The 24,738-nt window shown below is 42.2% G+C and overlaps 1 protein-coding gene across 1 annotated transcript; it reads right to left on the reverse strand.

Moving 5' to 3' along the window:
• Positions 1–17,807: 17,807 nt before the first annotated feature.
• LOC127321381 (putative serpin-Z5) lies at positions 17,808–19,444 on the reverse strand. Its single transcript, XM_051350398.2, has 2 exons — positions 19,055–19,444; positions 17,808–18,709 (listed from the first exon to the last, which is right to left on the reverse strand). Exons 1-2 carry the CDS (start codon positions 19,442–19,444, stop codon positions 17,906–17,908), a joined length of 1,194 nt encoding a protein of 397 aa, XP_051206358.1. The 3' UTR covers positions 17,808–17,905.
• Positions 19,445–24,738: the final 5,294 nt, after the last annotated feature.

Genomic DNA, 24,738 nt, shown 5'->3' on the forward strand with positions numbered 1-24,738 from the left:
AGCCTCTATGATTAAACATGAATTTGTTTATGATTCCTCCAACTTACCTGTTTTACAAGATGACATTTTATAAGAAAGTCTGGAGAATAACTAAGAAAACTGAGAAACTAGTAAGATTGCCTGCGCCTGTTCTGTCTAACCTTGATTCCAGGGAAGATTGGTCGGTCACAGAAGGTGCACTGGATGCACACATAGAGGGAGGAGGCCATCATGCAAGAGACGACACGGAGGTCGAGGAGCACCTCGACTCATCATCCGATGTAGCAAGTTCCTCGCATCAACATGTTGGACATGTGGAGCCTCCACGCTTTTCTTCTGCACAGGAACTTTACTATGACTACGCCATGAATTATCCACCGGCGAGGAACAGCGATCCTCGTTGGGGTTGAACTCCACTTAGGCCAAAAGCCTAAGCTTGGGGGGAGGTATACCGGCATCACTCATTCTTTGCATATTATGGTTGCTGGATACTTGCACATATTTGTTTAGTCTCTTTGAGTGGTTTTCTAATGAGAGGGAGATGATATTTGGGGAAGTGCTGCCTGAAAACAGATTCTGGACTGTTACTAGAAACATTCGTGCGCACAGCCAGACCGTTATTTTGAGCTGCCAATTTTTGTGCAGGTTCCCCAGGTTGTTATCTAACTTTCATTAGTTGAACACTTTTCGAGCTGAGCAACGTAAGATTTTTGTAAAAATCGATTTCTGTACTGCTGTCAGGTTTTGGCAGATTTCTGCCATCTCGCTTTTCTGTGTTTCTTTTAGTTTGCTATTTCTTGTTTTTGCTTTGTTTCTTTCCCAAAACATAAAAAGACCAAAAATATTTCTGTTGTTTCTCTTCACCATTTGTTTGCTTTGGTTTCTTGCATTTGTTTCGCTTTATTTGCTATTGCCAGTTTGCTATAAGAAAACCCAAAAAGATTTTGCTTTGTTGTTTGTTTCCTTTTGTTCTTGTTCTCAAATTCGAAAACACCAAAAATATTTGCTGTTCTTCTTTGGTTTTGTAAAGTTCTTTATGAGTTCAATGGTCTTCGGTGGCTGGAGCGTGGTTTTCATTTCATATTATCCAAGCTATACAAGTGAAAAGGCAATAATGACGATCTACGACAATCTGATTGTGGTGAGAGGCTGGTATGAACTCTATTTGTTTCATTTTTGTACATATATTCATCCATGTGAGCATGCTTAGTTGGTTCATGTGAAGTATATGTTACTTGAGAAAGTCTAGTAGTTCATGATCTCTCATGTTTAGCTCCAATTTATTAATATGAGTAGCATGTCATGGATGTTTGCTTGCATTGTTTTATTCATAAGTAGGTATGGCATTGTGGTATCCTCCTCTGAATAATTCATTTATATCGACTTGGCACATGCTCACGCATGCATATGACTGAACCAAAGTCAATTAAGCCTCGATGATTTATATTGCTTCAGAGTTCTTGTATCACTTTTATGCCTCCGTTAATTTATTTTGCCGCAAGCATGATTATGACAGTTACTGCTCTCCTGATTTGTCGCTCCCTAGTCTTTTGCTAGCCCTCACTTGTACTGAGCGGGAACGCTGCTCGTGCTTCCAAACACATGAAAACCAAGTTATTCCAGAGTGTCCACTATAAATACCTATGCATGGCATTTCAAACCATTCCAAGTAAATTCTCATGCGCTACCTTTAAAACCTTCAAAATGCTTCTCAATTTGTGTTTATGTTTCATAGCTCATGAGGAAGTATGTGGTGTTTAGCTTTCAACCTTGTCATTTACTTTTGACGGACTCTCATATGGACTAGTGGCACATCCGCTTATCCAATAATTTTCCAAAAAGAGCTGGCAACGGGATTCCCAGTCCCAAATTAATTAACCTAAATAGACACTCCTCCATGGTTTGTGATTGTTGGACGGCACCCGAAGGATTCGGTTAGCCATGGCTTGTGTAAGCAAAGGTTGGGGGGAGTGTCATCATCATAATAAAACTAAAATAAAAAGGCACTCCTTCATGGTATGAGATTGTTGGCAGGCACCCGAGGATTCGGTTAGCCATGGTTTGTGTAAGAAAGGTTGGAAGGAGTGCCACATAAACATGCAAATAATTCATGGGATCCGCTCTTGGAAGTCCGGTTGGCGAGGTAGTTAGTGTACCCATTACCATTCATTGACAACGACAAACACCTCTCAAAATGATTTTACTCCTGATTTCAAAAATGAAAAGCTCTAGCGCATGTTAATCCCTGCTTCCCTCTGCGAAGGGTCAATCTTTTACTTCTATGTTGTGTCTCCATTATTTCTTTGAGCACTATCTTGAGAGCACAACTGTCATTCTTAGTATAATATGCTTGTCTCAAAATATGATTGATTGAGGTATAACTTTGATGCTTTTATCTTTGACAATCACTACTTCTAGTCTTTCTATGAACTCCAGAGGTGCCCGAGCATTTATGTTTTGCCAATCAAATACAGGCAAGCGAGATACCACTTTATCATACTCTCTTATGAACATTGCAATCTTGCTTATATGCATGATTCATGATGCTTATTATTAATTGTTGGTACCTCTCCATGATTGACATAGCTGTTAGATGATCTTATTTGCATGTATCTCATTATGAACTGCTTAAGTATTAGCCATAGCATGAGAATATATACATCATATGAGCAAATGTGTTCATGAAAGTTCTTTTATCGCTCAGTTGTTAACTGAATTGCTTGAGGACAAGCAATAAGCTAAGCTTGGGGGGAGTTGATACGTCCAAAACATATCTACTTTCCCGAACACTTTTGCTATTGTTTTGCCTCTAATTTGTGTATTTTGGATGCAACTAACATGGACTAACGCTGTTTTATTGAAGCTGATTCAGTGTCTCGTTTTTGTGCGAAATCCAACTTTCGGGAAAATCCTCGGAATTTATGCAGAAGGCCCTATTTTCCCAGAATACTGACGGAGCCAGAAGGACAAGTAAGGTGGAGGCCCGAGGGCCCCACACCATAAGGCGGCGCGGCCTAGGGGGGGCCCGCGCGGCCCTATGGTGTGGCCCCCTCGGCCGGCCTCCGATGCCCTCCTTCGGACTACTTATTGGCCTCGACCTAAAAACGCACGGAGAGAAGTCGAAGTCGCCAGAAAGCCTCCAGAATGCCGCCACATCGCGAAACTCCGTCGCGGGAGCCAGAAGTCTCCGTTCTGGCACTCCGCCGGGACGGGGAATTGGAGGATATCATCGCCATCATCACCGCCAACGCCTCTACATCAACCAGCCATGTTTCCCCCATCCATATGTGACTAATTCCCCCGCTGTAGGCCGAAGGGGATGGTAGGGATTGGATGAGATTGGTCATGTAATAGCATAAGATTGTTAGGGCATAGTGCCTAGTGTCCGTAATTGGTACTTTGATGATATTGTTGCAACTTGTTATGCTTAATGCTTGTCACTAGGGCCCGAGTGCCATGATCTCAGATCTGAACATGTTATTGTTTCATCATGATATTCATTGTTTATTGATCTTACCTGCAAGTTGTATACACATGTCGCTGTCCGGAACCAATGGCCCTGAAGTGACAGAAATCGGGACAACCGGAGGGGATGGTAGTGATGTGAGGATCACATGTGTTCACGGAGTGTTAATGCTTTGCTCCGGTACTTTATTAAAAGGAGTACCTTAATATCCAGTAGTTTCCCTTGAGGCCCGGCTGCCACCGGCTGGTAGGACAAAAGATGTTGTGCAAGTTTCTCATTGCGAGCACGTACGACTATAATTGGAACACATGCCTATTGATTGCTTTGTGCTTGGACACCATTTTATTATTATCTGCAAATGCCCTGCTATGATTGTTACATGAGTTTCTCTCATCCATGCAACGCCCGTTCATCCGTCCCCGTGCCTACAGTATTTTAATCCTGCTGTTTACTAAAATCACTACTGCTGTCTTTGTTACTCTGCTGCTGTTATTTCACTACTGCTACTGCTATAAAACTGTTACTACTGATAAACTCTTGCGAGCTAGTCTGTTTCCAGGTGCAGCTGAATTGATAACTCCGCTGTTAAGGCTTCCAAGTGTTCTTTGTCTCCCCTTGTGTCGAATCAATAAATTGGGTTATACTACCCGCGAAGACTATTGCGATCCCCTATACTTGTGGGTCATCAATTCTTCACATCTTCGGATTTAATACCTTTCTCCTTGAGAGACTTCTTAGCTTCCCTCATATCTTCATCATTCTATTCAATTAAACCCCTCTTCTTCAATATTGGCGTTGGAGTTGGTTCAGGTGTATTCCAATCATCATGATTCCGGCTTATTCTAGCCAATAATTCTTCAGCTTAAATGCAGAGTTCTTTTCCTGAAAACACAACCAGCACAACTATCCAAATATGCTCTAGACTCAATGGTTAGTCCACTATAAAATATATCAAGTAGATCATTCTTTTCTAAATCATGTCCAGGTCGAGCTCTGATAAGAGAACAAAATCTTGCCCAAGCCTCAGGCAATTTCTCTTCGTCTCCCTGGTCAAACCTATAAATTCTCTGTAAAGCAATATGTTGAGCACTAGCAGGAAAGTATTTTCGAAAGAAAACATCACGCAGCTCAGTTGGACTTTTAAAAGAACCAGGAGGCAAATTATTATACCATGTTTTAGTATCATCCTTTAATGAGAAAGGAAAAATTTTAGCGACAAAGTAAGTACGCAACTTGACATCATCAGAAAACAAGCTACTCATAGAAGAATGTTCAATCATGTGTTCTACAGCACTTTCTTTTTCAGTACCACAAAAGGGTGTTTTCTCTACAATAGCTATATGAGATAGATCAAGAGAAAAATCATAATCTTTATCCTTAATGCATATAGGAGATGTGGCAAATTTAGGATCAGGAGATAACTTATGTCTAACAGTATATTGTGCGAGAAACTTTTTAATTTTTCTTGCATCAGCAGTAGCATTGCATCTATTAATAAAATCATCATTAAGCTCCACATAATCTTCATCAGGATCATCACTAGAATAATCAAGTTCTGGTGAATTAACAGGTGTAGTAGCATTTTCATTAGGAGTTTCAGCATTTTCAATTTGTCTAGACCTAGCAATTGTAGCATCTAGAAAGGATCCCAATGAACCACTATCATCAAGCACAGCAGAAACATTATCAATATTATGAGAGTTTTCAGATTCAGCAGACGTACCAGCAAGTGAAACTTGCAGCGGTGAAACAAGTTGACTTATCACAGATGGTGAATCAAGAGCAGCAGAGGTACTCAGAGTTGTACCTTTTCTTGTAGTGGATGGTAATATGGCGACTTTAGAATCGCGAGTTTTACCCATGATGGAGAATTTGCAGCGAACAATATCAATCCAAGTGAACTTCCAAATAAAGCTATGCTCCCCAGCAACGGCGCCAGAAAACAGTCTTGATGACCCACAAGTATAGGGGATCGCAGCAGTCTTCGCGGGATGTAAATCCCAATTTATTGATTCGACACAAGGGGAGACAAAGATTACTTGAAAGCCTTAACAGCGGAGTTGTCAATTCAGCTGCACCTGGAAACAGACTTGCTCGCAAGAGTTTATCAGTAGTAACAGTTTTATAGCGATGCGATGGTGAAATAACGAACAGAGTAATGAGAGAGACAGCAGTAGTGATTATAGTAAACAGCAGGATTAAAATACTGTAGGCACGGGGACGGATAATGGGCGTTGCATGGATGAGAGAAACTCATGTAACAATCATAGCAGGGCATTTGCAGATAATAATAAAACGGTGTCCAAGTACAAAGCAATCAATAGGCATGTGTTCCAATTATAGTCGTACGTGCTCGCAATGAGAAACTTGCACAACATCTTTTGTCCTACCAGCCGGTGGCAGCCGGGCCTCAAGGGAATCTACTGGATATTAAGGTACTCCTTTTAATAGAGTACCGGAGCAAAGCATTAACACTCCGTGAACACATGTGATCCTCACATCACTACCATCCCCTCCGGTTGTCCCGATTCTTGTCACTTCGGGGCCATTGGTTCCGGACAGCGACATGTGTATACAACTTGTAGGTAAGATCATAAAACAATGAATATCATGATGAAACAATAACATGTTCAGATCTGAGATCATGGCACTCGGGCCCTAGTGACAAGCATTAAGCATAACAAGTTGCAACAATATCATCAAAGTACCAATTACGGACACTAGGCACTATGCCCTAACAATCTTATGCTATTACATGACCAATCTCATCCAATCCCTACCATCCCCTTCGGCCTACAGCGGGGGAATTACTCACACATGGATGGGGGAAACATGGCTGGTTGATGGAGAGGCGTCGGTGGTGATGATGGCGATGATCTCCTCTAATTCCCCGTCCCGACGGAGTGCCAGAACGGAGACTTCTGGCTCCCGAGACGGAGTTTCGCGATGTGGCGGCGTTCTGGAGGCTTTCTAGCGACTTCGACTTCTTCCCGTGCGTTTTTAGGTCGAAAGCAATAAGTAGTCCAAAGGAGGGCATCGGGGGCTGACCGAGGCCGCCACACACTAGGGCCGCGCGGGCCCCTCCTGGGCCGCGCCGGCCTAGTGTGTGGGGCCCTCGGGCCCCCACCTGGCTTGCCCTTCTGGCTCCGCCAATATTCTGGGAAAATAGGACCTTCTGCATAAATTCCGAGGATTTTCCTGAAAGTTGGATTTCTGCACAAAAACGAGACACCAGAGCAGTTCTGCTGAAAACATCGTTAGTCCGTGTTAGTTGCATCCAAAATACACAAATTAGAGGCAAAACAATAGCAAAAGTGTTCGGGAAAGTAGATACGTTTTGGACGTATCAGGATCTTCTTGAAAGAATTCAGAAGAATACTGAAGATTGGGAGAACGACAAAGGTAAAGAATCATGTATAAATTATGATTATGAATGCATTGAAACTTTTATGGATACTGATAAATTTCAAAATATGGGTGCTACTTATGGTCTTGACTCTCAAGTTGTTGCAAATCTTTATAAAGCTTTTGCCCATCATTTTGAATTGCCTAGGAAGAATTTTGATAAGTATCATGAACCTTTTAAAGACGCTTGCATGAAGGATGAAACTGTTATTAATGATTGCAATAAACATGCCCAAACTTCTGAAAATTCTATTTCTTATAAGCATGTTAATTTTTGTGGAATGCATAGACCTTGTGGAATCAATCAAATCGAAGATGAATATTGTATCCATCATAGGAATGAAAAAACTAGAAAGTGGTTTAGGGCTCTAGATGATCTTGGTGAAAAAGTTTGTGCCCTCTATCCTTTTATTTGTGAACTTTGCCATAGAGTGTGTCATTTTAATTTTCAATGCTCCTCCAATGATAATTCGAACCCCATGAGTACTGCAAATTTGTATTGTGATGATGAAATCCTTCCTAATCAGCATGATGAACTTACTTTATTTTTGGGGTGTGAAGAGTTATCAAGAAAAATTTCTTTGTTACATATGAGTGATCTTGATATTAATAGTGTCCTGCATGGGTGTCTTTCTTATTGCATTAATAATTGCCATACAAATACTTACATACAGAATATTTTAGAAGATGACACTTTGCCAAAATATGATAGGACCGCTGTGTGTTTTAAACTTATTAATGAAAAGGAGAAATCCTCCCAAGTTTCTTCTATTGTTTCTGGAAATAAATCTGGTTCTGTGGAAAAGCCTCCCTTCAAGCCTCTTCCTCCTAAAGAAGGGAACGAGGAGAAGGAAAAGAAGAAGAAGAAGAAGGGAACGAAAAAGAAGAAGAAGAGGGGGAATAAAAAGAAAGAGGTAAAGGCATATCCCCGCGTATATGAGATAACGATAGGTAACCGTAAGTATGTTGCTCCTAATGATTATTATGATAATGAATCTGAGTACAATGATCTTCCTATGCCCTTTACCTACATTAGTGATCATGATTTAGAAGAGCACACTGATACGTCTCCAACGTATCGATAATTTCTTATGTTCCATGCTTGTTTTATGACAATACCTACATGTTTTATACATACTTTATGTCATATTTATGCATTTTCCGGCACTAACCTATTAACAAGATGCCGAAGAGCCAGTTGATGTTTTCTGCTGTTTTTGGTTTCAGAAATCCTAGTAAGGAAATATTCTCAGAATTGGACAAAATCAACGCCCAGGGTCTTATTTTTCCACGAAGCTTCCAGAAGTCCGAAAGGGAAACGAAGTGGGGCGACGAGGTGGCGACACGCCAGGGCGGCGCGGCCCTGTTGTGTGGGCCCCTCGTGGCGCCCCTAAACCTACCCTTCCGCCTACATATAGCCTTCGTCGAAAATATCCCAGTACCAAGAGCCACGATACGGAAAACCTTCCAGAGACGCCGCCGCCGCCAATCCCATCTTGGGGGATTTAGGAGATCGCCTCCAGCACCCTGCCGGAGAGGGGAATCATCTCCCGGAGGACTCTTCACCGCCATGGTCGCCTCCGGAGTGATGTGTGAGTAGTTCACCCCTGGACTATGGGTCCATAGCAGTAGCTAGATGGTTGTCTTCTCCTCATTGTGCTATCATTGTTCGATCTTGTGAGCTGCCTAACATGATCAAGATCATCTATATGTAATACTACATGTTGCGTTTGTTGGGATCCGATGAATATGGAATACTATGTTATGTTGATTATCAATCTATCATCTATGTGTTGTTTATGATCTTGCATGCTCTCCGTTGCTAGTAGAGGCTCTGGCCAAGTCATTACGTGTAACTCCAAGAGGGAGTATTTATGCTCGATAGTGGGTTCATGCCTCCATTAAATCTGGGACAGTGACAGAAAGTTCTAAGGTTGTGGATGTGCTGTTGCCACTAGGGATAAAACATCAATGCTATGTCTAAGGATATTTGTGTTGATTACATTACGCACCATACTTAATGCAATTGTGTGTTGTTTGCAACTAAATACTGGAAGGGGTGCGGATGCTAACCCGAAGGTGGACTTTTTAGGCATAGATGCATGCTGGATAGCGGTCTATGTACTTTGTCGTAATGCCCAATTGAATTTCACACTACTCATCATAACATGTATGTGCATTGTCATGCCATCTTTATTTGTCGATTGCCCAACTGTAATTTGTTCACCCAACATGCTATTTCTTATTGGAGAGACACCACTAGTGAACTGTGGACCCCGGTCCATTCTTTACATTGAATACAATCTACTGTAATACTTACTGTTCTCTGCAAACATTATCATCCACACTATACATCTAATCCTTTGTTACAGCAAGCCGGTGAGATTGACAACCTCACTGTCACGTTGGGGCAAAGTATTTTGGTTGTGTTGTGCAGGTTCCACGTTGGCGCCGGAATCCCTTGTGTTGCGCCGCACTACACTCCGCCGCCATCAACCTTCAACGTGCTTCTTGGCTCCTACTGGTTCGATAAACCTTGGTTTCTTACTGAGGAAAACGTGCCGCTGTACGCATCACACCTTCCTCTTGGGGTTCCCAACGGACGCGTGCTGTACGCGTATCAAGGCTAAATTTCTGGCGCCGTTGCCGGGGAACGGAGGAAAATTACACCACAGAGATTTCTAACTCCCACGTCAACTGCACGCCAGCAAATAAATTTCTGGCGCCGTTGCCGGGGAGATCAAGACACGCTGCAAGGGGAGTCTCCACTTCCAATCTCTTTACTTTGTTTTTGTCTTGCTTTATTTTATTTACTTCTTTGTTTGCTGCATTATATCTAAATAGAAAAAAAATTAGTTACTTGTTTTACTTTATTTACTATCTTGTTTGCGTTCTCCATATTAAAAACACAAAAAAAATTAGTTACTTGCATTTATTTTGTCTAGTTTGCTTTATTTACTATTGCTAAAATGGGTACTCCTAAAAATACTAAGTTGTGTGACTTCACGAACACAAATAATAATGATTTCTTATGCACACCTATTGCTCCACCTGCTACTACAGCAGAATTCTTTGAAATTAAACCTTCTTTACTAAATCTTGTTATGAGAAAGCAATTTTCTGGTGTTAGTTCTGATGATGCTGCTGCCCATCTTAATAATTTTGTTGAATTATGTGAAATGCAAAAGTATAAGGATGTAGATGGTGACATTATAAAATTAAAATTGTTTCCTTTCTCATTAAGAGGAAGAGCTAAAGATTGGTTGCTATCTTTACCTAAGAATAGTATTGATTCATGGACTAAATGTAAGGATGCTTTCATTGGTAGATATTATCCTCCTGCTAAAATTATATCTTTTAGAAGTAGCATAATGAATTTTAAGCAATTAGATTATGAGCATGTTGCCCAAGCATGGGAAAAAATGAAATCTTTGGTTAAAAATTGCCCAACCCATGGACTGACTACTTGGATGATCATCCAAACCTTTTATGTAGGATTGAATTTTTCTTCACGGAACCTATTGGATTCAGCTGCTGGAGGTACTTTTATATCCATCACTCTAGGCGCCGCAACAAAGCTTCTTGATAATATGATGATTAATTACTCTGAATGGCACACGGAAAGAGCTCCATAAGGTAAGAAGGTAAATTCTGTCGAAGAAACCTCTTCCTTGAGTGATAAGATTGATGCTATTATGTCTATGCTTGTGAATGGTAGGACTAATGTTGATCCTAATAATGTTCCATTAGCTTCATGGGTTGCTCAAGAAGAGCATGTTGATGTGAATTTCATTAAAAATAATAATTTCAACAACAATGCTTATAGGAATAATTCTGGTAACAACTATAGGCCATATCCTTCTAATAATGGTAATGGTTATGGTAATTCTTATGGGAATTCTTACAACAATAATAGAAATGCACCCTCTGGTCTTGAAGCCATGCTTAAAGAATTTATTAGTACACAAACTGCTTTTAATAAATCTGTTGAAGAAAAGCTTTGTAAAATTGATATTCTTACTTCTAAAGTTGATAGTCTTGCTGCTGATGTTGATCTTTTGAAATCGAAAGTTATGCCTAATGAAAATAAAGATATTAAGTCATTTGCTACAGCAAACACCATCCAAGTTAGAATTAATGAGAATATTAGATTGATGGCCGAATTGCGTGCTAGGTGGGAGAAAGAAGAAAATGCTAAAGAGAATAATATAGCTAAAGTTTGGACTATTACCACCACTAGCAATGAAAATGCTTCACATGTTGCTACACCTCCTACTATCAATGGTAAAATAATTGGTGTTGGCAATGTTTCTACTCCTAATGCAAAGTTTAAATCGCCTAAATCGCTAAAATCATTAAATCGCCTGTGATAAAACTGCTGAAATTTTTTCTAATATTGGGGACAATGATCCCATTGCTTTAGATCATAATGGTTTAGATTTTGATGATTTTCACATCTCTGAAGTTATAAAGTTCTTACAAAAACTTGCTAAAAGTCCTACTGCTAGTGCTATGAATTTGGCCTTTACAAAAAATATTACAAATGCTCTCATTAAAGCTAGAGAAGAGAAATTAAAACTTGAAACTTCTATTCCTAGGAAGTTAGAAGATGGTTGGGAGCCCATCATTAAGATGAAGGTCAATGATTTTGATTGATGCTTTATGTGATCTTGGTGCAAGTATTTCCGTTATGCCTAGGAAAATCTATAATATGCTTGACTTGCCACCATTGAAAAATTGTTATTTGGATGTTAATCTTGCTGATAACTCTACAAAGAAACCTTTGGGGAGGATTGATAATGTTCGCATTACGGTTAACAATAACCTTGTCCCCGTTGATTTTGTTGTCTTGGATATTGAATGCAATGCATCTTGTCCCATTATATTGGGAAGACCTTTTCTTCGAACTGTTGGTGCTATTATTGATATGAAGGAAGGTAATATTAAATATCAATTTCCTCTCAAGAAAGGTATGGAACACTTCCCTAGAAAGAGAATGAAGTTACCTTTTGATTCTATCATTAGAACAAATTATGATGTTAATGCTTCATCTCTTGATGTCACTTGATACACACTTTCTGCGCCTAGCTGAAAGGCGTTAAAGAAAAGCGCTTATGGGAGACAACCCATGATTTTACTTCTGCACTTTTGTTTTATATTTGAGTCTTGGAAGTTGTTATTACTGTAGCAACCTCTCGTTATCTTTATTTTATTGCATTGTTGTGCCAAGTAAAGTCTTTGATAGTAAGGTTCATACTAGATTTGGATTACTGCGCAGAAACAGATTTCTTGCTGTCACGAATTTGAGTAGTATTCTCTGTAGGTAACTCAGAAAAATCTGCCAATTTACGTGAGTGATCCTCAGATATGTACGCAACTTTCATTCAATTTGAGCATTTTCATTTGAGCAAGTCTGGTGCCTCTAAAAAATTCGTCTTTACGGACTGTTCTGTTTTGACAGATTCTGCCTTTTATTTCGCATTGCCTGTTTTACTATGTTTGATGGATTTCTTTATTCCATTAACTTTCAGTAGCTTTGTGCAATGTCCAGAAGTGTTAAGAATGATTATGTCACCTCTGAACATGTGAATTTTGATTATGCACTAACCCTCTAATGAGTTGTTTTGAGTTTGGTGTGAAATAAGTTTTCAAGGATCAAGAGAGGAGGATGATACAATATGATCAAAGAGAGTGAAAGCTCTAAGCTTGGGGATTCCCCCGTGGTTCATCCCTGCATATTTCAAGAAGACTCAAGCATCTAAGCTTGGGGATGCCCAAGGCATCCCCTTCTTCATCGACAACATTATCAGGTTCCTATAGTGAAATTATTTTTATTCCATCACATCTTATGTGCTTTACTTGGAGCGTCTGTATGTTTTTGTTTTTGTTTTGTTTGAATAAAATTGGATCCTAGCATTCATTGTGTGGGAGAGAGACACGCTCCGCTGTTGCATATGAACATATATGTTCTTAGCTTTATTCTTAATGTTTATGGCGAAGGTTGAAACTGCTTCGTTAATTGTTATATGGTTGGAAACAGAAAATGCTACATGTGGTAAATGGTATAATGTCTTGAATAATTTGATACTTGGCAATTGTTGTGCTCATATGGATCATGTTTAAGCTCTTGCATCATATACTTTGCACCTATTAGTGAAAAAATACAGAGCTTGCTAAATTTGGTTTGCATGATTGGTCTCTCTAAGGTTTAGATATTTTATAGTAAGGGTTTGAACAACAAGGAAGACAGTGTAGAGTCTTATAATGCTTGCAATATGTTCTTATGTGAGTTTTGCTGTACCGGTTCATACTTGTGTTTGCTTCAAACAACCTTGCTAGCCTAAGCCTTGTACTGAGAGGGAATACTTCTCGTGCATCCAAATCCTTGAGCCAAAAACTATGCCAATTGTGTTCACCATACCTACCTACTACATGGTATTTCTCTGCCATTCCAAAGTAAATTGCTTGAGTGCTACCTTTAAACAATTCAAAAGTTATTACCTATTATTTGTGTAAATGTTTTATAGCTCATGAGGAAGTATGCGGTGTTTATCTTTCAATCTTGTTGGGCAACCTTCACCAATGGACTAGTGGCTTCATCCGGTTATCCAATAATTTTGCAAAAAGAGCCGGCAATGGGGTTCCCAGCCCCAAATTAATTAACTTTCATAATTTTACAAATAGACACTCCTCCATGGTATGTGATTGTTGGACGGCACCCGAGGATTCGGTTAGCCATGGCTTGAGAAAGCAAAGATGGGGAGGAGTGTCATCTAAATAAAACTAAAATAAAAAGGCACTCCTTCATGGTATGAGATTGTTGGCAGGCACCCGAGGATTCGGTTAGCCATGGTTTGTGAAAGCAAAGGTTGGAAGGAGTGCCACCCTAAAATAAAATCTTTCATGGGAGCCGCTCTTTGAAAGTCTGTCTGGCAAGGGGGTTAGAGTGCCCACTACCATTCGTTGACAACAACAAACACCTCTCAAAACTTTACTTTTATGCTCTCTTTATGTTTTCAAAATAAAAGCTCTAGCACAAATATAGCAATCCATGCTTCCCTCTGCGAAGGGCCATTCTTCTACTTTTATGTTGAGTCAGATTACCTATTTCCTTCCATCTTAGAAGCAAACACTTGTGTTAACTGTGCATTGATTCCTACATACTTGCATATTTGCATTCATCATATTACTTTGCATTGACAATTATCCATGAGATATACATGTTACAAGTTGAAAGCAACTGCTGAAACTTAAATCTTCCTTTGTGTTGTTTCAATGCCTTTACTTTGAATTTATTGCTTTATGAGTTAACTCTTATGCAAGACTTATTGATGCTTGTCTTGAAAGTACTATTCATGAAAAGTCTTTGCTATATGATTCAGTTGTTTAACCATTGTCTTTACCATTGCTTCGAATCGCTGTATTCATCTCATGTGCTTACAATAGTATTGATCAAGATTATGATAGCATGTCACTTCAGAAATTATCTTTGTTATCGTTTACCTACTCGAGGACGAGTAGGAACTAAGCTTGGGGATGCTGATACGTCTCCAATGTATCGATAATTTCTTATGTTCCATGCTTGTTTTATGACAATACCTACATGTTTTATACATACTTTATGTCATATTTATGCATTTTCCGGCACTAACCTATTAACAAGATGCCGAAGAGCCGATTCTTTGTTTTCTGCTGTTTTTGGTTTCAGAAATCCTAGTAAGGAAATATTCTCGGAATTGGACGAAATCAACGCCCAGGGTCTTATTTTTCCACAAAGCTTCCAGAAGTCCGAAAGGGAAACGAAGTGGGGCGACGAGGCGGCGACATGCCAGGGCGGCGCGGCCCAGGCCCTGGCCGCGCGGCCCTGTTGTGTGGGACCCTCGTGGCGCCCCTAAACCTACCCTTCCGCCTACATATAGCCTTTGTCGAGAATATCCCAGTACCGAGAGCCACGATACGGAAAACCTTCCAGAGACGCCGCCGCCGCCAATCCCATCTCGGGGGATTCAGGAGATCGCCTCCGGCACCCTGCCGGAGAGGGGAATCATCTCCCGGAAGACTCTTCACCGCCATGGTCGCCTCCGGAGTGATGTGTGAGTAGTTCACCCCTGGACTATGGTGCGAGCACTATTGGTATTCTATGCATGAGGCTTGCAACTTATAGGATGTCTTATGCATAACACATATGAATTATTACTACTGTTGACAAAATTGTTTCTATGTTTTCAAAATGAAAAGCTCTAGCACAAATATAGTAATCCATGCTTCCCTCTACGAAGGGCCTTTCTTTTACTTTATGTTGAGTCAGTTTACCTACTTCTTTCCATCTTAGAAGCAAACACTTGTGTCAAGTGTGTGCATTGATTCCTACATACTTGCTTATTTGCATTCATCATATTACTTTGTGTTGACAATTATCCATGAGATATACATGTTGAAAGTTGAAAGCAACTGCTGAAACTTAAATCTTCCTTTGTGTTGCTTCAAAACTTTCTACTAAGAATCTATTGCTTTATGAGTTAACTCCTATGCAAGTCTTATTGATGCTTGTCTTGAAAGTACTATTCATGAAAAGTCTTTGCTATATGATTCAGTTGTTTAGTCATTGACTTTACCATTGCTTTGAATCACTTCATCTCATATGCTTTACAATAGTATTGATCAAGATTATGATAGCATGTCACTAAAGAAATTATCCTTGTTATCGTTTACCTACTCGAGGGCGAGTAGGAACTAAGCTTGGGGATGCTTGATACGTCTCCAACGTATCTATAATTTCTGATGTTCCATGCTAGTTTTATGACAATACCTACATGTTTTGCTCACACTTTACAATGATTTCATGCATTTTCTGGAACTAACCTATTAACAAGATGCCGAAGTGCCAGTTCCTGTTTTCTGCTATTTTTGGTTCTAGAAAGGCTGTTCGGGCAATATTCTCGGAATTCGACGAAACAAAGACCAAATATCTTATTTTCCCCGGAAAGTTCCAGAACACCGAAGGAGAGTTGGAGGCGGGCAGCAGGGGGCCCACACCATAAGGCGGCGTGGGTGGCCCCTGGCCGCGCCAGCCTATGGGGAGGGGGCCCCGTGGCCCCTCCGACTCTGCCTCTTCGCCTATAAAACCCCTCGCGACGTAAAAACCCTACACCGACTGACGAAACTCCAGAAAGACTCTAGGGACGCCGCCGCCATCGCGAAACTCCGTTTCGGGGGACAGAAGTCTCTGTACCGGCACGCCGCCGGGACGGTGAACTGCCCCCGGATCCATCTCCATCGACACCACCGCCATCTTCATCGCCGTTGCTGTCTCCTATGATGAGGAGGGAGTAGTTCTCCCCCGAGGCTGAGGGCTCTACCGGTAGCTATGTGGTTCATCTCTCTCTCCCATGTACTTCAATATAATGATCTCATGAGCTGCCTTACATGATTGAGATCCATATGATGAGCTTTGTAATCTAGATGTCATATGCTATTCAAGTGCTTAATTATGTGAACTTTGGGGTTACTGTGACCTCGGTGTAATGGTGACAGTGTGTGCGCCGTGTGTAACTCCCTTATGAATTGTGGTGTGTTATTACCTCCTATGAATGCTCACGGTGATGGTGTGGGGTGTTTATTAGTACTTGGGAATACGCCTTTGAGGTGTGCTTTTGCACACTTGCCCAATGAATTTGAGTTCTCTATCCAATAAGAGAATAGTATGATGAAGTGCTTATATTTATATTCAATTATGATTGCAATGTTAAGAGTGTCCACTAGTGAAAGTATGATCCCTAGGTCTTGTTTCCAAATATCGAATCACCGTTTATTTACTGTTCTGTTACATGTTTGCTTGCTGCCATCTTTATTTCAGATTGCAATTACTACTTACAATCATCCATATTACTTGTATTTCACTATCTCTTCGCCAAACTAGTGCACCTATACATCTGACAAGTGTATTAGGTGTGTTTGGGACACAAGAGACTTCTTGTATCTTAATTGCAGGGTTGCTTGAGAGGGATATCTTTGACCTCTACCTCCCTGAGTTCGATAAACCTTGGGTGATTCACTTAAGGGAAACTTGCTGCTGTTCTACAAACCTCTGCTCTTGGAGGCCCAACACTGTCTACAGGAATAGAAGCGTGCGTAGACATCAGAGGGGGATTGTTGTTGTTGCTGTTCCCACCGGCACAGGAGCCAACTGCCATGCCGGCTCTTGTTCTGTACCTCCAGGGCCTTTCCCCGTAGCGCCGCCTCTTGCTGACTCTGGGACTGCCACCCTCCACCACCAGCATTGGCGCCGGCGCCCAACCGGTCCTCGTGCCGACGCTTGTTGCCCGCCTGCTGGCGGTTGCCGTTGCGCTGGCCCGCCGTCCTGCCTTGACCACCTTGCGAGCTCGCCATGGCCACCACTTGAGCAAAGGAGCGGGAGAGTGGAGCGAGGGGAGGGGAGAGGAGGGGCGAATGGATTTTTGCCCGGCGTCGGTAACACTGTCATATCAATATTGTGGGGATCCTTATTTAGTACTAGAGGTTTTTTAGAGATCGAATATCGTAACTATTGATTAGTGAAATATCGGGGCGAAGTTCATCCCGGATGCACTCTGGGATTACATCAACATAAATATTATTATAAACTGATTGCTAACAACCATGAAATAAAACATCGTGCGGCTACATTCATCTTATCTTACGAGAATAATGCTTGAAAGAGTTGACACGAGTGTTAAACCCAGCAGGCAAATTAGCTTTCATCTGTGTCACAATGAATCAACAGGAGATTGGTCCTGAACTGGAGTACTAAGCAAGGCACTGGTGAATTTTGCAGATTCTGTGATTGGCCGGCCGGTTGAATGAGGATTAGAAGAGACCAACAGAAGAAGCAACATAAAATGACGTGGTTTAATGTAGAGTTGTACACTATATGGATATAAAAACGAGCCTTGCTTTTGCACAGCCCACCGCGCTTCATCAAAGTCTGCCAGTAAGCATTCAGGCTTGGTCGTGGATCAGTTTCAGGTTTTGGGTACCTTAAACTCTAAACCCTAACCGTGGATGTGTTGTCAGTTGTCACTCGCTTGAAGGGTCAAGCACGTACCCTGCATACAAGATTGCACCAGACACCTCCTCGATCACAAAGAATGCAAATGGATGATCAGCGACGAAGTCCACAAGCTTGGGCAGTTTGTTGACCTGACAAGTAACCTTCTGCATCCGGCAAGCGGTAACAGCGGCGGCCTCAGTGCCTTCCTCGTTCACCTCGATGACAGCCTTATGGAGTACTTCCTGGAGGTTGAGCCTCCTGACGGGGTCATCATCCGCCACCATGTCATAGAAGTCAGCCTTCCCCTCCTGAAAGGCCTCCTTGATTCCCAGGTCCGGGAGAACGCCATTCATGCCGGTGGAAAAATTGAGCTTGAACTTGGGTAGACGGAACTCGCCAACCGCGACGGTCACCGTGGGCAGGTGCTTCCTTACAAAGTCAGGGTCGGCCGCGATCCTGTCGGTCAGCCGCGGCAGCCCCTTGCGTGTGTTGGGGAGGAAGACGCACATCGAGTAGAGCGCCTGCGGCTTCCTGCCTTCCTCGTAGTCGAGCTGGAGCACCTTGAACCCGCGGTGGCAGGCGATGCGCTGCCTTCGCGAATCATCTTGCATGAAGGACACCTCGACGGTACTGCCGTCGAGGCGGTGGAACTCGTCCTCCTCGGTATACTCCTCGTTGAAAGGCTGGCGCCACTTGCCCTTGAAGTAGATGGCGTTGGCGAGAACGAGGTCGGTCCGCGGGCACAGTTGACTCGGATCGATGATTTCGGTGATAAGGTCGTTGGTGGATGCCCTCACCCATGCGTTGATTCGCTTCGCTGCTTCCCCTGGCTGCATCACAACACCACATATATTTGCACGCACATATTAATCGACAATTTGGCATCGATTTGTATACCTAACTACTACCTCCGTCTCGGTATATTGAGTCTATGCATGTCTCTAGGTTTTTAATTTGATCGACATAATATTATTACAACACACATATATATATCATTAGAAAGCTCATGTCATACTTTCCAATGGTATGATTTTTATGTTCTACAACTTGTATTATGTTGGTCAAATTAATAACCTCAGATACGCCTAGATCTAAGTGCCTAACTTACCGGAACGGGTGGAGTATCTATAAATCATAGATCGATTAAATAAGGCAAAGGAAAGATGGATGCTGACCTTCTTGTGGAAGTCTACGGAGCACGTCCGCGCCTTGTACGACTTGACGGCGGCATCGATGTAGGCCGGCTTGAGAGGCCTGGTCTTGTCGTGCCACAAGGCGCACGCGAAGCTGACGCGCGGCCCGCCCGTCTGTGACTGGTCGGCCAGGGCCTGCTCCGACAGCACACGGACAGACCCGGCGAGGTCGTCCCGCGACACCGCGCCGAGGACGCCGAGCAGCTCCGAGAGGGTGCGCTCGCGGGCGCCGGCGGTCACCAGTGATAGCGCCGCGTAGACGGACACCGGCGAGAAGATGAGGTTACGGTTGCTTCTGGCAGCGTCGCCTGCGAGGCGCTTATTGAGGGCTAGAGCGAACGCCTGCAGGCCGGACCTGGCGCTCTCTGACATGGATTCCGTCGAGGTCCTTTGCCATAGTTTCGGAAGGCGGCGGAAGCCAAGAGCATGCAGGGATACCATCTTGTTCGTGTGCGAGAGTTTGCCGATTTTTCAGCAAGCATAGGTCGTCTATCTATTTATTATGATTAACCTCATAATTGGGCCATTTGCAATTGGCTTCACCGAACGCGGCCAGGGATCGAGGCCCACCAGGCCACTTCAATATTTCCAATTTTTTTTTTTTTGAAACTAGGCAAGACTTGCCATTTTCATTGATAAAGAAGAAGATGGCCGGTTAATTAACGGGTAACCGACCAAAAACCGATACAAGTGCATCAATGTCGTCATGGGACACGACCACATTGAGCACAACCACCGACCAACCTGGCCAAAAGCCAACAATCGGCCACACACGCCAACGGGAGACAGCTCCGACTCGAACGAGGAGCTTCACATGAGAACTATGCTGGGCTTGCGCCGACTGAATCCTCCACAATCCACCGGTTGCCGGTCATCGTTGCCGCAGGGGCACTCCACCGCAGCTCCGACTTCACAGCGACACAACGAAGCACGAGAGGACCCAATTTAGAAGACTACGTGTAAATTTCTAAATAAAAACAAATATAACGTGTCATAAGCTTTTGCACTGCATAAACATTACAAAATACTACCCTCCGTCCATAAATATATGTCTTAGGTTTGTCAAAATTTGGATGTATCTATACACTAGATAGTGTCTACATATATTCAAATTTTGACAAATCTAAGACATCTATTTGTGGACAGAGGTAGTATTATCTTTCACAAAAATTAATTTCACTTCTCTCTTCTTATAATAAGATATGTGCATGTGGCAAGTTTGACAAGAGAGTTTTGGTGGGATTTTCTTCGGGATTAATATTAAAAATAATAAAAAATCTAAAGAACTATTTCTTCGAATTATAAAAATTGTTTCACCATAGTGTTTACTAGTATATATCGATACTACAGACATGAGTCGAAGATCTCATTTGCCACGGTTTTAGGGTCTATCACCACATTCACAATGTAGCATATATACTATATTGGTCTATGGTTTCGGGAAATGCACTTTGGCTCATAGGAGCATATGCTCCCATTATGTGAATCCATATTTCAAAGTGTTAAAAAATTCTAAACTAAATTTGTACATGTACATCTAGATATTTTATGTTGGTACACAAGTTTTTAAAAGAAAAAACATTTTTCTGTGCCTCATGTAAAAAAGACAAATTTTGATGCTGTAACACGACTACGTACAGGACATTTTTTTGTCTTTTTTGTACACACCACACAAAATGTTGTTTTTCCACGAAAACTTGTGAACGAACATAGGATGTCACGATGTATACCAAAAAAATTATGTCAGATTTTTTTGACATTTTTAAAATTGTTTTTTATTTATTTTCTATAATGGGTGCATATGCACACGTGTGCCAAAACGCCACCTCCGTTGGTTTCCTCCTTCCTTCTTGGTGGTATAGAGCATTTCATTTCAATCCCCAATTACTGGCTCTAATAACAATCTGTCTGTGCAAATCACAAATCCTTTTCTAAGTTTTCTTTTTTATCTGTCTATACTCCATATATACCCATGAGCTTCCATTGTGCCTCCTCATTACCACCATCTACAAGAACATATATGTAGTTACGATGGATCTTTATAGATCAATCACCACTCCACTTTTCCATAGGAGGACAAAACTCTCCACGCCTCATGTCACTCGCTGCCACGAAAGCACCATGCATTCTTGTTTGAACCCTCAGTAGATCCGCCCCAGCTTATCAAGGTGAGTTTTAGATATAAATATCACCATAGGGTCACACCGGCCCTGGATTTGCTTGAGTGTTCGAACTATCATGGCACTCCCCAACCCCCAGCGGCTAAGAGGAAAAGTTTTCATTTCGACTGGAGGCACCCCTTGAGGGGAGTTCACACAACATCATTTTGTGACTTTTTTTGCTCTTTTCCCCTGGTTGTCAACAAGCAAGTTCTCATCTCCACCCCTTTTTTTTGTTCCAACTAACGGGATTCACAACATAGAAAACAATATTTTTACTACGAGATGCGAACAAAACCAGCATCCAATCTAGGAAGATCCAAGATCTAATATATGAAGATGCAAGCAACGAGAAAGAGCTTGAGAATGACATACCCTTCTATATTGCTAAGCAAAAGCGTTAATAACACGGTCAATGTAGATGTTCTCATTGCTATCCAATCTGATCAACGCCGCAACGAACGACGTCTCGACGTTATGAACACGTGCATCACAACAACGCCTCCTCCTTCTTGGTGCAGCAACTATGGGTAGAGAGGTAGATGGGATCTACAAACTAGCAGCATGACGGCAGTGTTGGCTATGGTGGAGAATCATGCGGGCAGGGCTTCGCCTACGTGCAGGAGAGGAGGAAGGGGGAGGGGCAGCAGGAGGGGGATGCCGGCTATGGTTCCCCCTTGGGTGGCACCCTATGGTTCCCCCTTGGTTTTGTCCGCATGGGCCTTGTGCGATAGGTTCCCCAGGCCCACGTATGCCTGGGCACCACCACTTGGAACATGTGGACCCTCCGGGAGTTGTGGGCCCATCTGGTGGCCCTGATATAACTTTCTATAACTTCTTCGATACGGTACTAGAAAAATCTCAAATTTTTCTGAAACCCTAAAATTTCTTTCCCATATGAACCATATTCTTTGGACCACTCCGAACAATCTTTGGACTCACCATAATTAATATCTCATTTCTACCCTTTATTGAGCGCGTTAAGTGTGTGACCCTACGGGCTCATGAATATGCGGACATGTTCAAGACACCTCTCCGATCAATAATCAATAGCTGGTCCTAGATGGCCATAATGATTCCCACGTATTCCATGAAGATCTTCATTGGTTGAACAACGATGTCAAGGATTCAAACAATCCCATATTTCGCCCCCTTTGTCTCGAGATATTTTACTTGCCCGATATTTGATCGTCGATATCACCATACCTTGTCCAATCTCTTTCACAACAAGTAATCTTTACTCATTACTGAGCGGGCCCTGAGTATATTTCTCTGTCACGTGGATGAACAAATCCTAGTCTTGATACAAGCAACCCACCAAGTACTTTATGATATACCCAAATACAGCTTTATAATCATCCAATTACGAAGTGGTGTTTGATGCCCCTAAAGTATTCTTCCGCTGTTAGGGAGTGACATAATTTCATGGTCTAAGGATTGGTATATTTAACATTGAAAAGCTACATCAATTTAAACATTTATACGACCTTATTGCTTTGATTAGTTAGGTCTTGTCCATCATGTGATTATCCTAATGGCATGACCAACATTGAAAAGCTACATCAATTTAAACATTTATACGACCTTATTGCTTTGATTAAAGTTAGGTCTTGTCCATCATGTGATTATCCTAATGGCATGACCTCGCTGTTAATTGCAAAAAATGTCTATGGTTAGAAAACCTTAGCAAACAAACTAGTCTAGTAGAGGCTTAATAGGGATGCGGTGTTGTTTACAAACCACACAAATATTAATATTTCCGGTTAATACAATTCTAGCATGGGGTATAAACACTTATCATGAACAAAGAAAGATGATAACAATAACTTTAGTATTGTCACTAGGGCATATTTCCAACACCAACAAGAGGTGATTTCCAATATTCCCCTCGCCCTCCTTCTGAGACTAACCCATGATCAATCTTTTCATTGGTTGTGCTCTCCTTGGATCTTTATCATCCATTACTATATCAGTCGGCTTGCGTGGGCTAGTGCTAGTTCAGGAAGCTCCACACTATCATCCTCATACATATTATTACAAGGCATGTCACGGCTAGCACCACTTCCTGCGCTTCCGCCCCTACCTATCTGACCACCACGGGCACGCCCAAAACCACCTCGCATCGCAGGGCGTGGTGGTTGATTCGCATACAGCCATGAACCAAATTTATGGTCCACATAAACTTGACAACCACTCTCTTTGTTTTCATTCCCCAGCAGCCCACACATCGCGCGAAATCTCGCTAAAATTTCATTTCTCATCCTTGTTGTATGAGTGGACAAAGCCTTGTATTACTTGTGTCACATCATAGCGAACCCTTACTCGCACGTAATTGCCCATGTTCCCACCAGTTTTTACTTCCTTCACCGTCACCTCTGATTTCTCCACTAGTTGAGTCACAATCTTCAAAATTGCAGTACGCCTCTCGAAACTCATGAGTCTGAGCCTAGGTTGGCATACGCATAGTTGCAGATCTTCTACCCACAAGAAACCGTCGTAGAACAACCCAATTACAGAAGATCCATGTCCCCTTCTCCATGGCCTGTTTCAAATCACTCAAGCATAAACAGTTGAGCTATGGACAAGTTTTCTTTGATTGCCCTAACTCTTTGTGCAAGGTTCCATGTTGGCCGCATCGCGTAGTAAAACGATGCTTGGCTAAATGATATGTTTAAACCCTAGCTAGGGCAAGCCATTGGATGATGTCCTAGATCTCATCCTCATCCACACGATCACGTCATGGATAGGGGAGGAGCTTTGTAGGCTTACCATGATGCACATGCATGAGGGGTCAAGGAATAGTTTTAGCAGTACTTGTGAGCTTATAATAAGGCAAATGCATTAGGTTAGACTGAGAAAAGTGGATCACGGGGGGGCATAATTTCAACTAGCAAGTCTCCAAGCTTGGACATGCATCGCAAATATTTTCCCTCTAGCTCAGCCCATGGTCGTGGAAGTCCTCCTCCTAAAGATCAAGTAACCCTAGCATCTCATAGATGGTATGTGGTTTCTTACCATTCGTTCCTCCGCTTCCCCCCGAGTGCGCGTCCAAAGCCACCACCATATTTTTTTGTCGTCGTTAGCAACATATGTTCTCTAGACCCTTGTTCTTGCCCTACCAAACATACATACCAAGGACGGGAAGGAGAGAAAGTCACCCCCTTAATTAGCCCAGTAAGAGGCCATGAGAAAATTGAGATCGAAGAGGGAATTGGACTCACCGTTAGACACCTCCACCGGGAGGGGAAAAACCCTAGTCGCCTAGGCGAAAGTTTCTTAATTTGATTTTCTTTTACCAATTTTTGACATGTTATTTTTGGCTTGAAGCTGGAGCTTCTGCTTGTGAATAAAAGCTCTATAGTTTCCACGCAAAAAATAGAACTACTTCCACCCCTTTCGCAACTTCACAAAAGGAAGCGTGCTCTTTGGGCTGGTGCTTACACTGAAGAAAGAGCCCGTTTGAGCCCACAGTCTGCTGAGCAGAAGGCTACACCGGGCCACTCTACC

Source organism: Lolium perenne, chromosome 6 (assembly GCF_019359855.2).
Source record: "Lolium perenne isolate Kyuss_39 chromosome 6, Kyuss_2.0, whole genome shotgun sequence".
Taxonomy (NCBI): domain Eukaryota; kingdom Viridiplantae; phylum Streptophyta; class Magnoliopsida; order Poales; family Poaceae; genus Lolium; species Lolium perenne.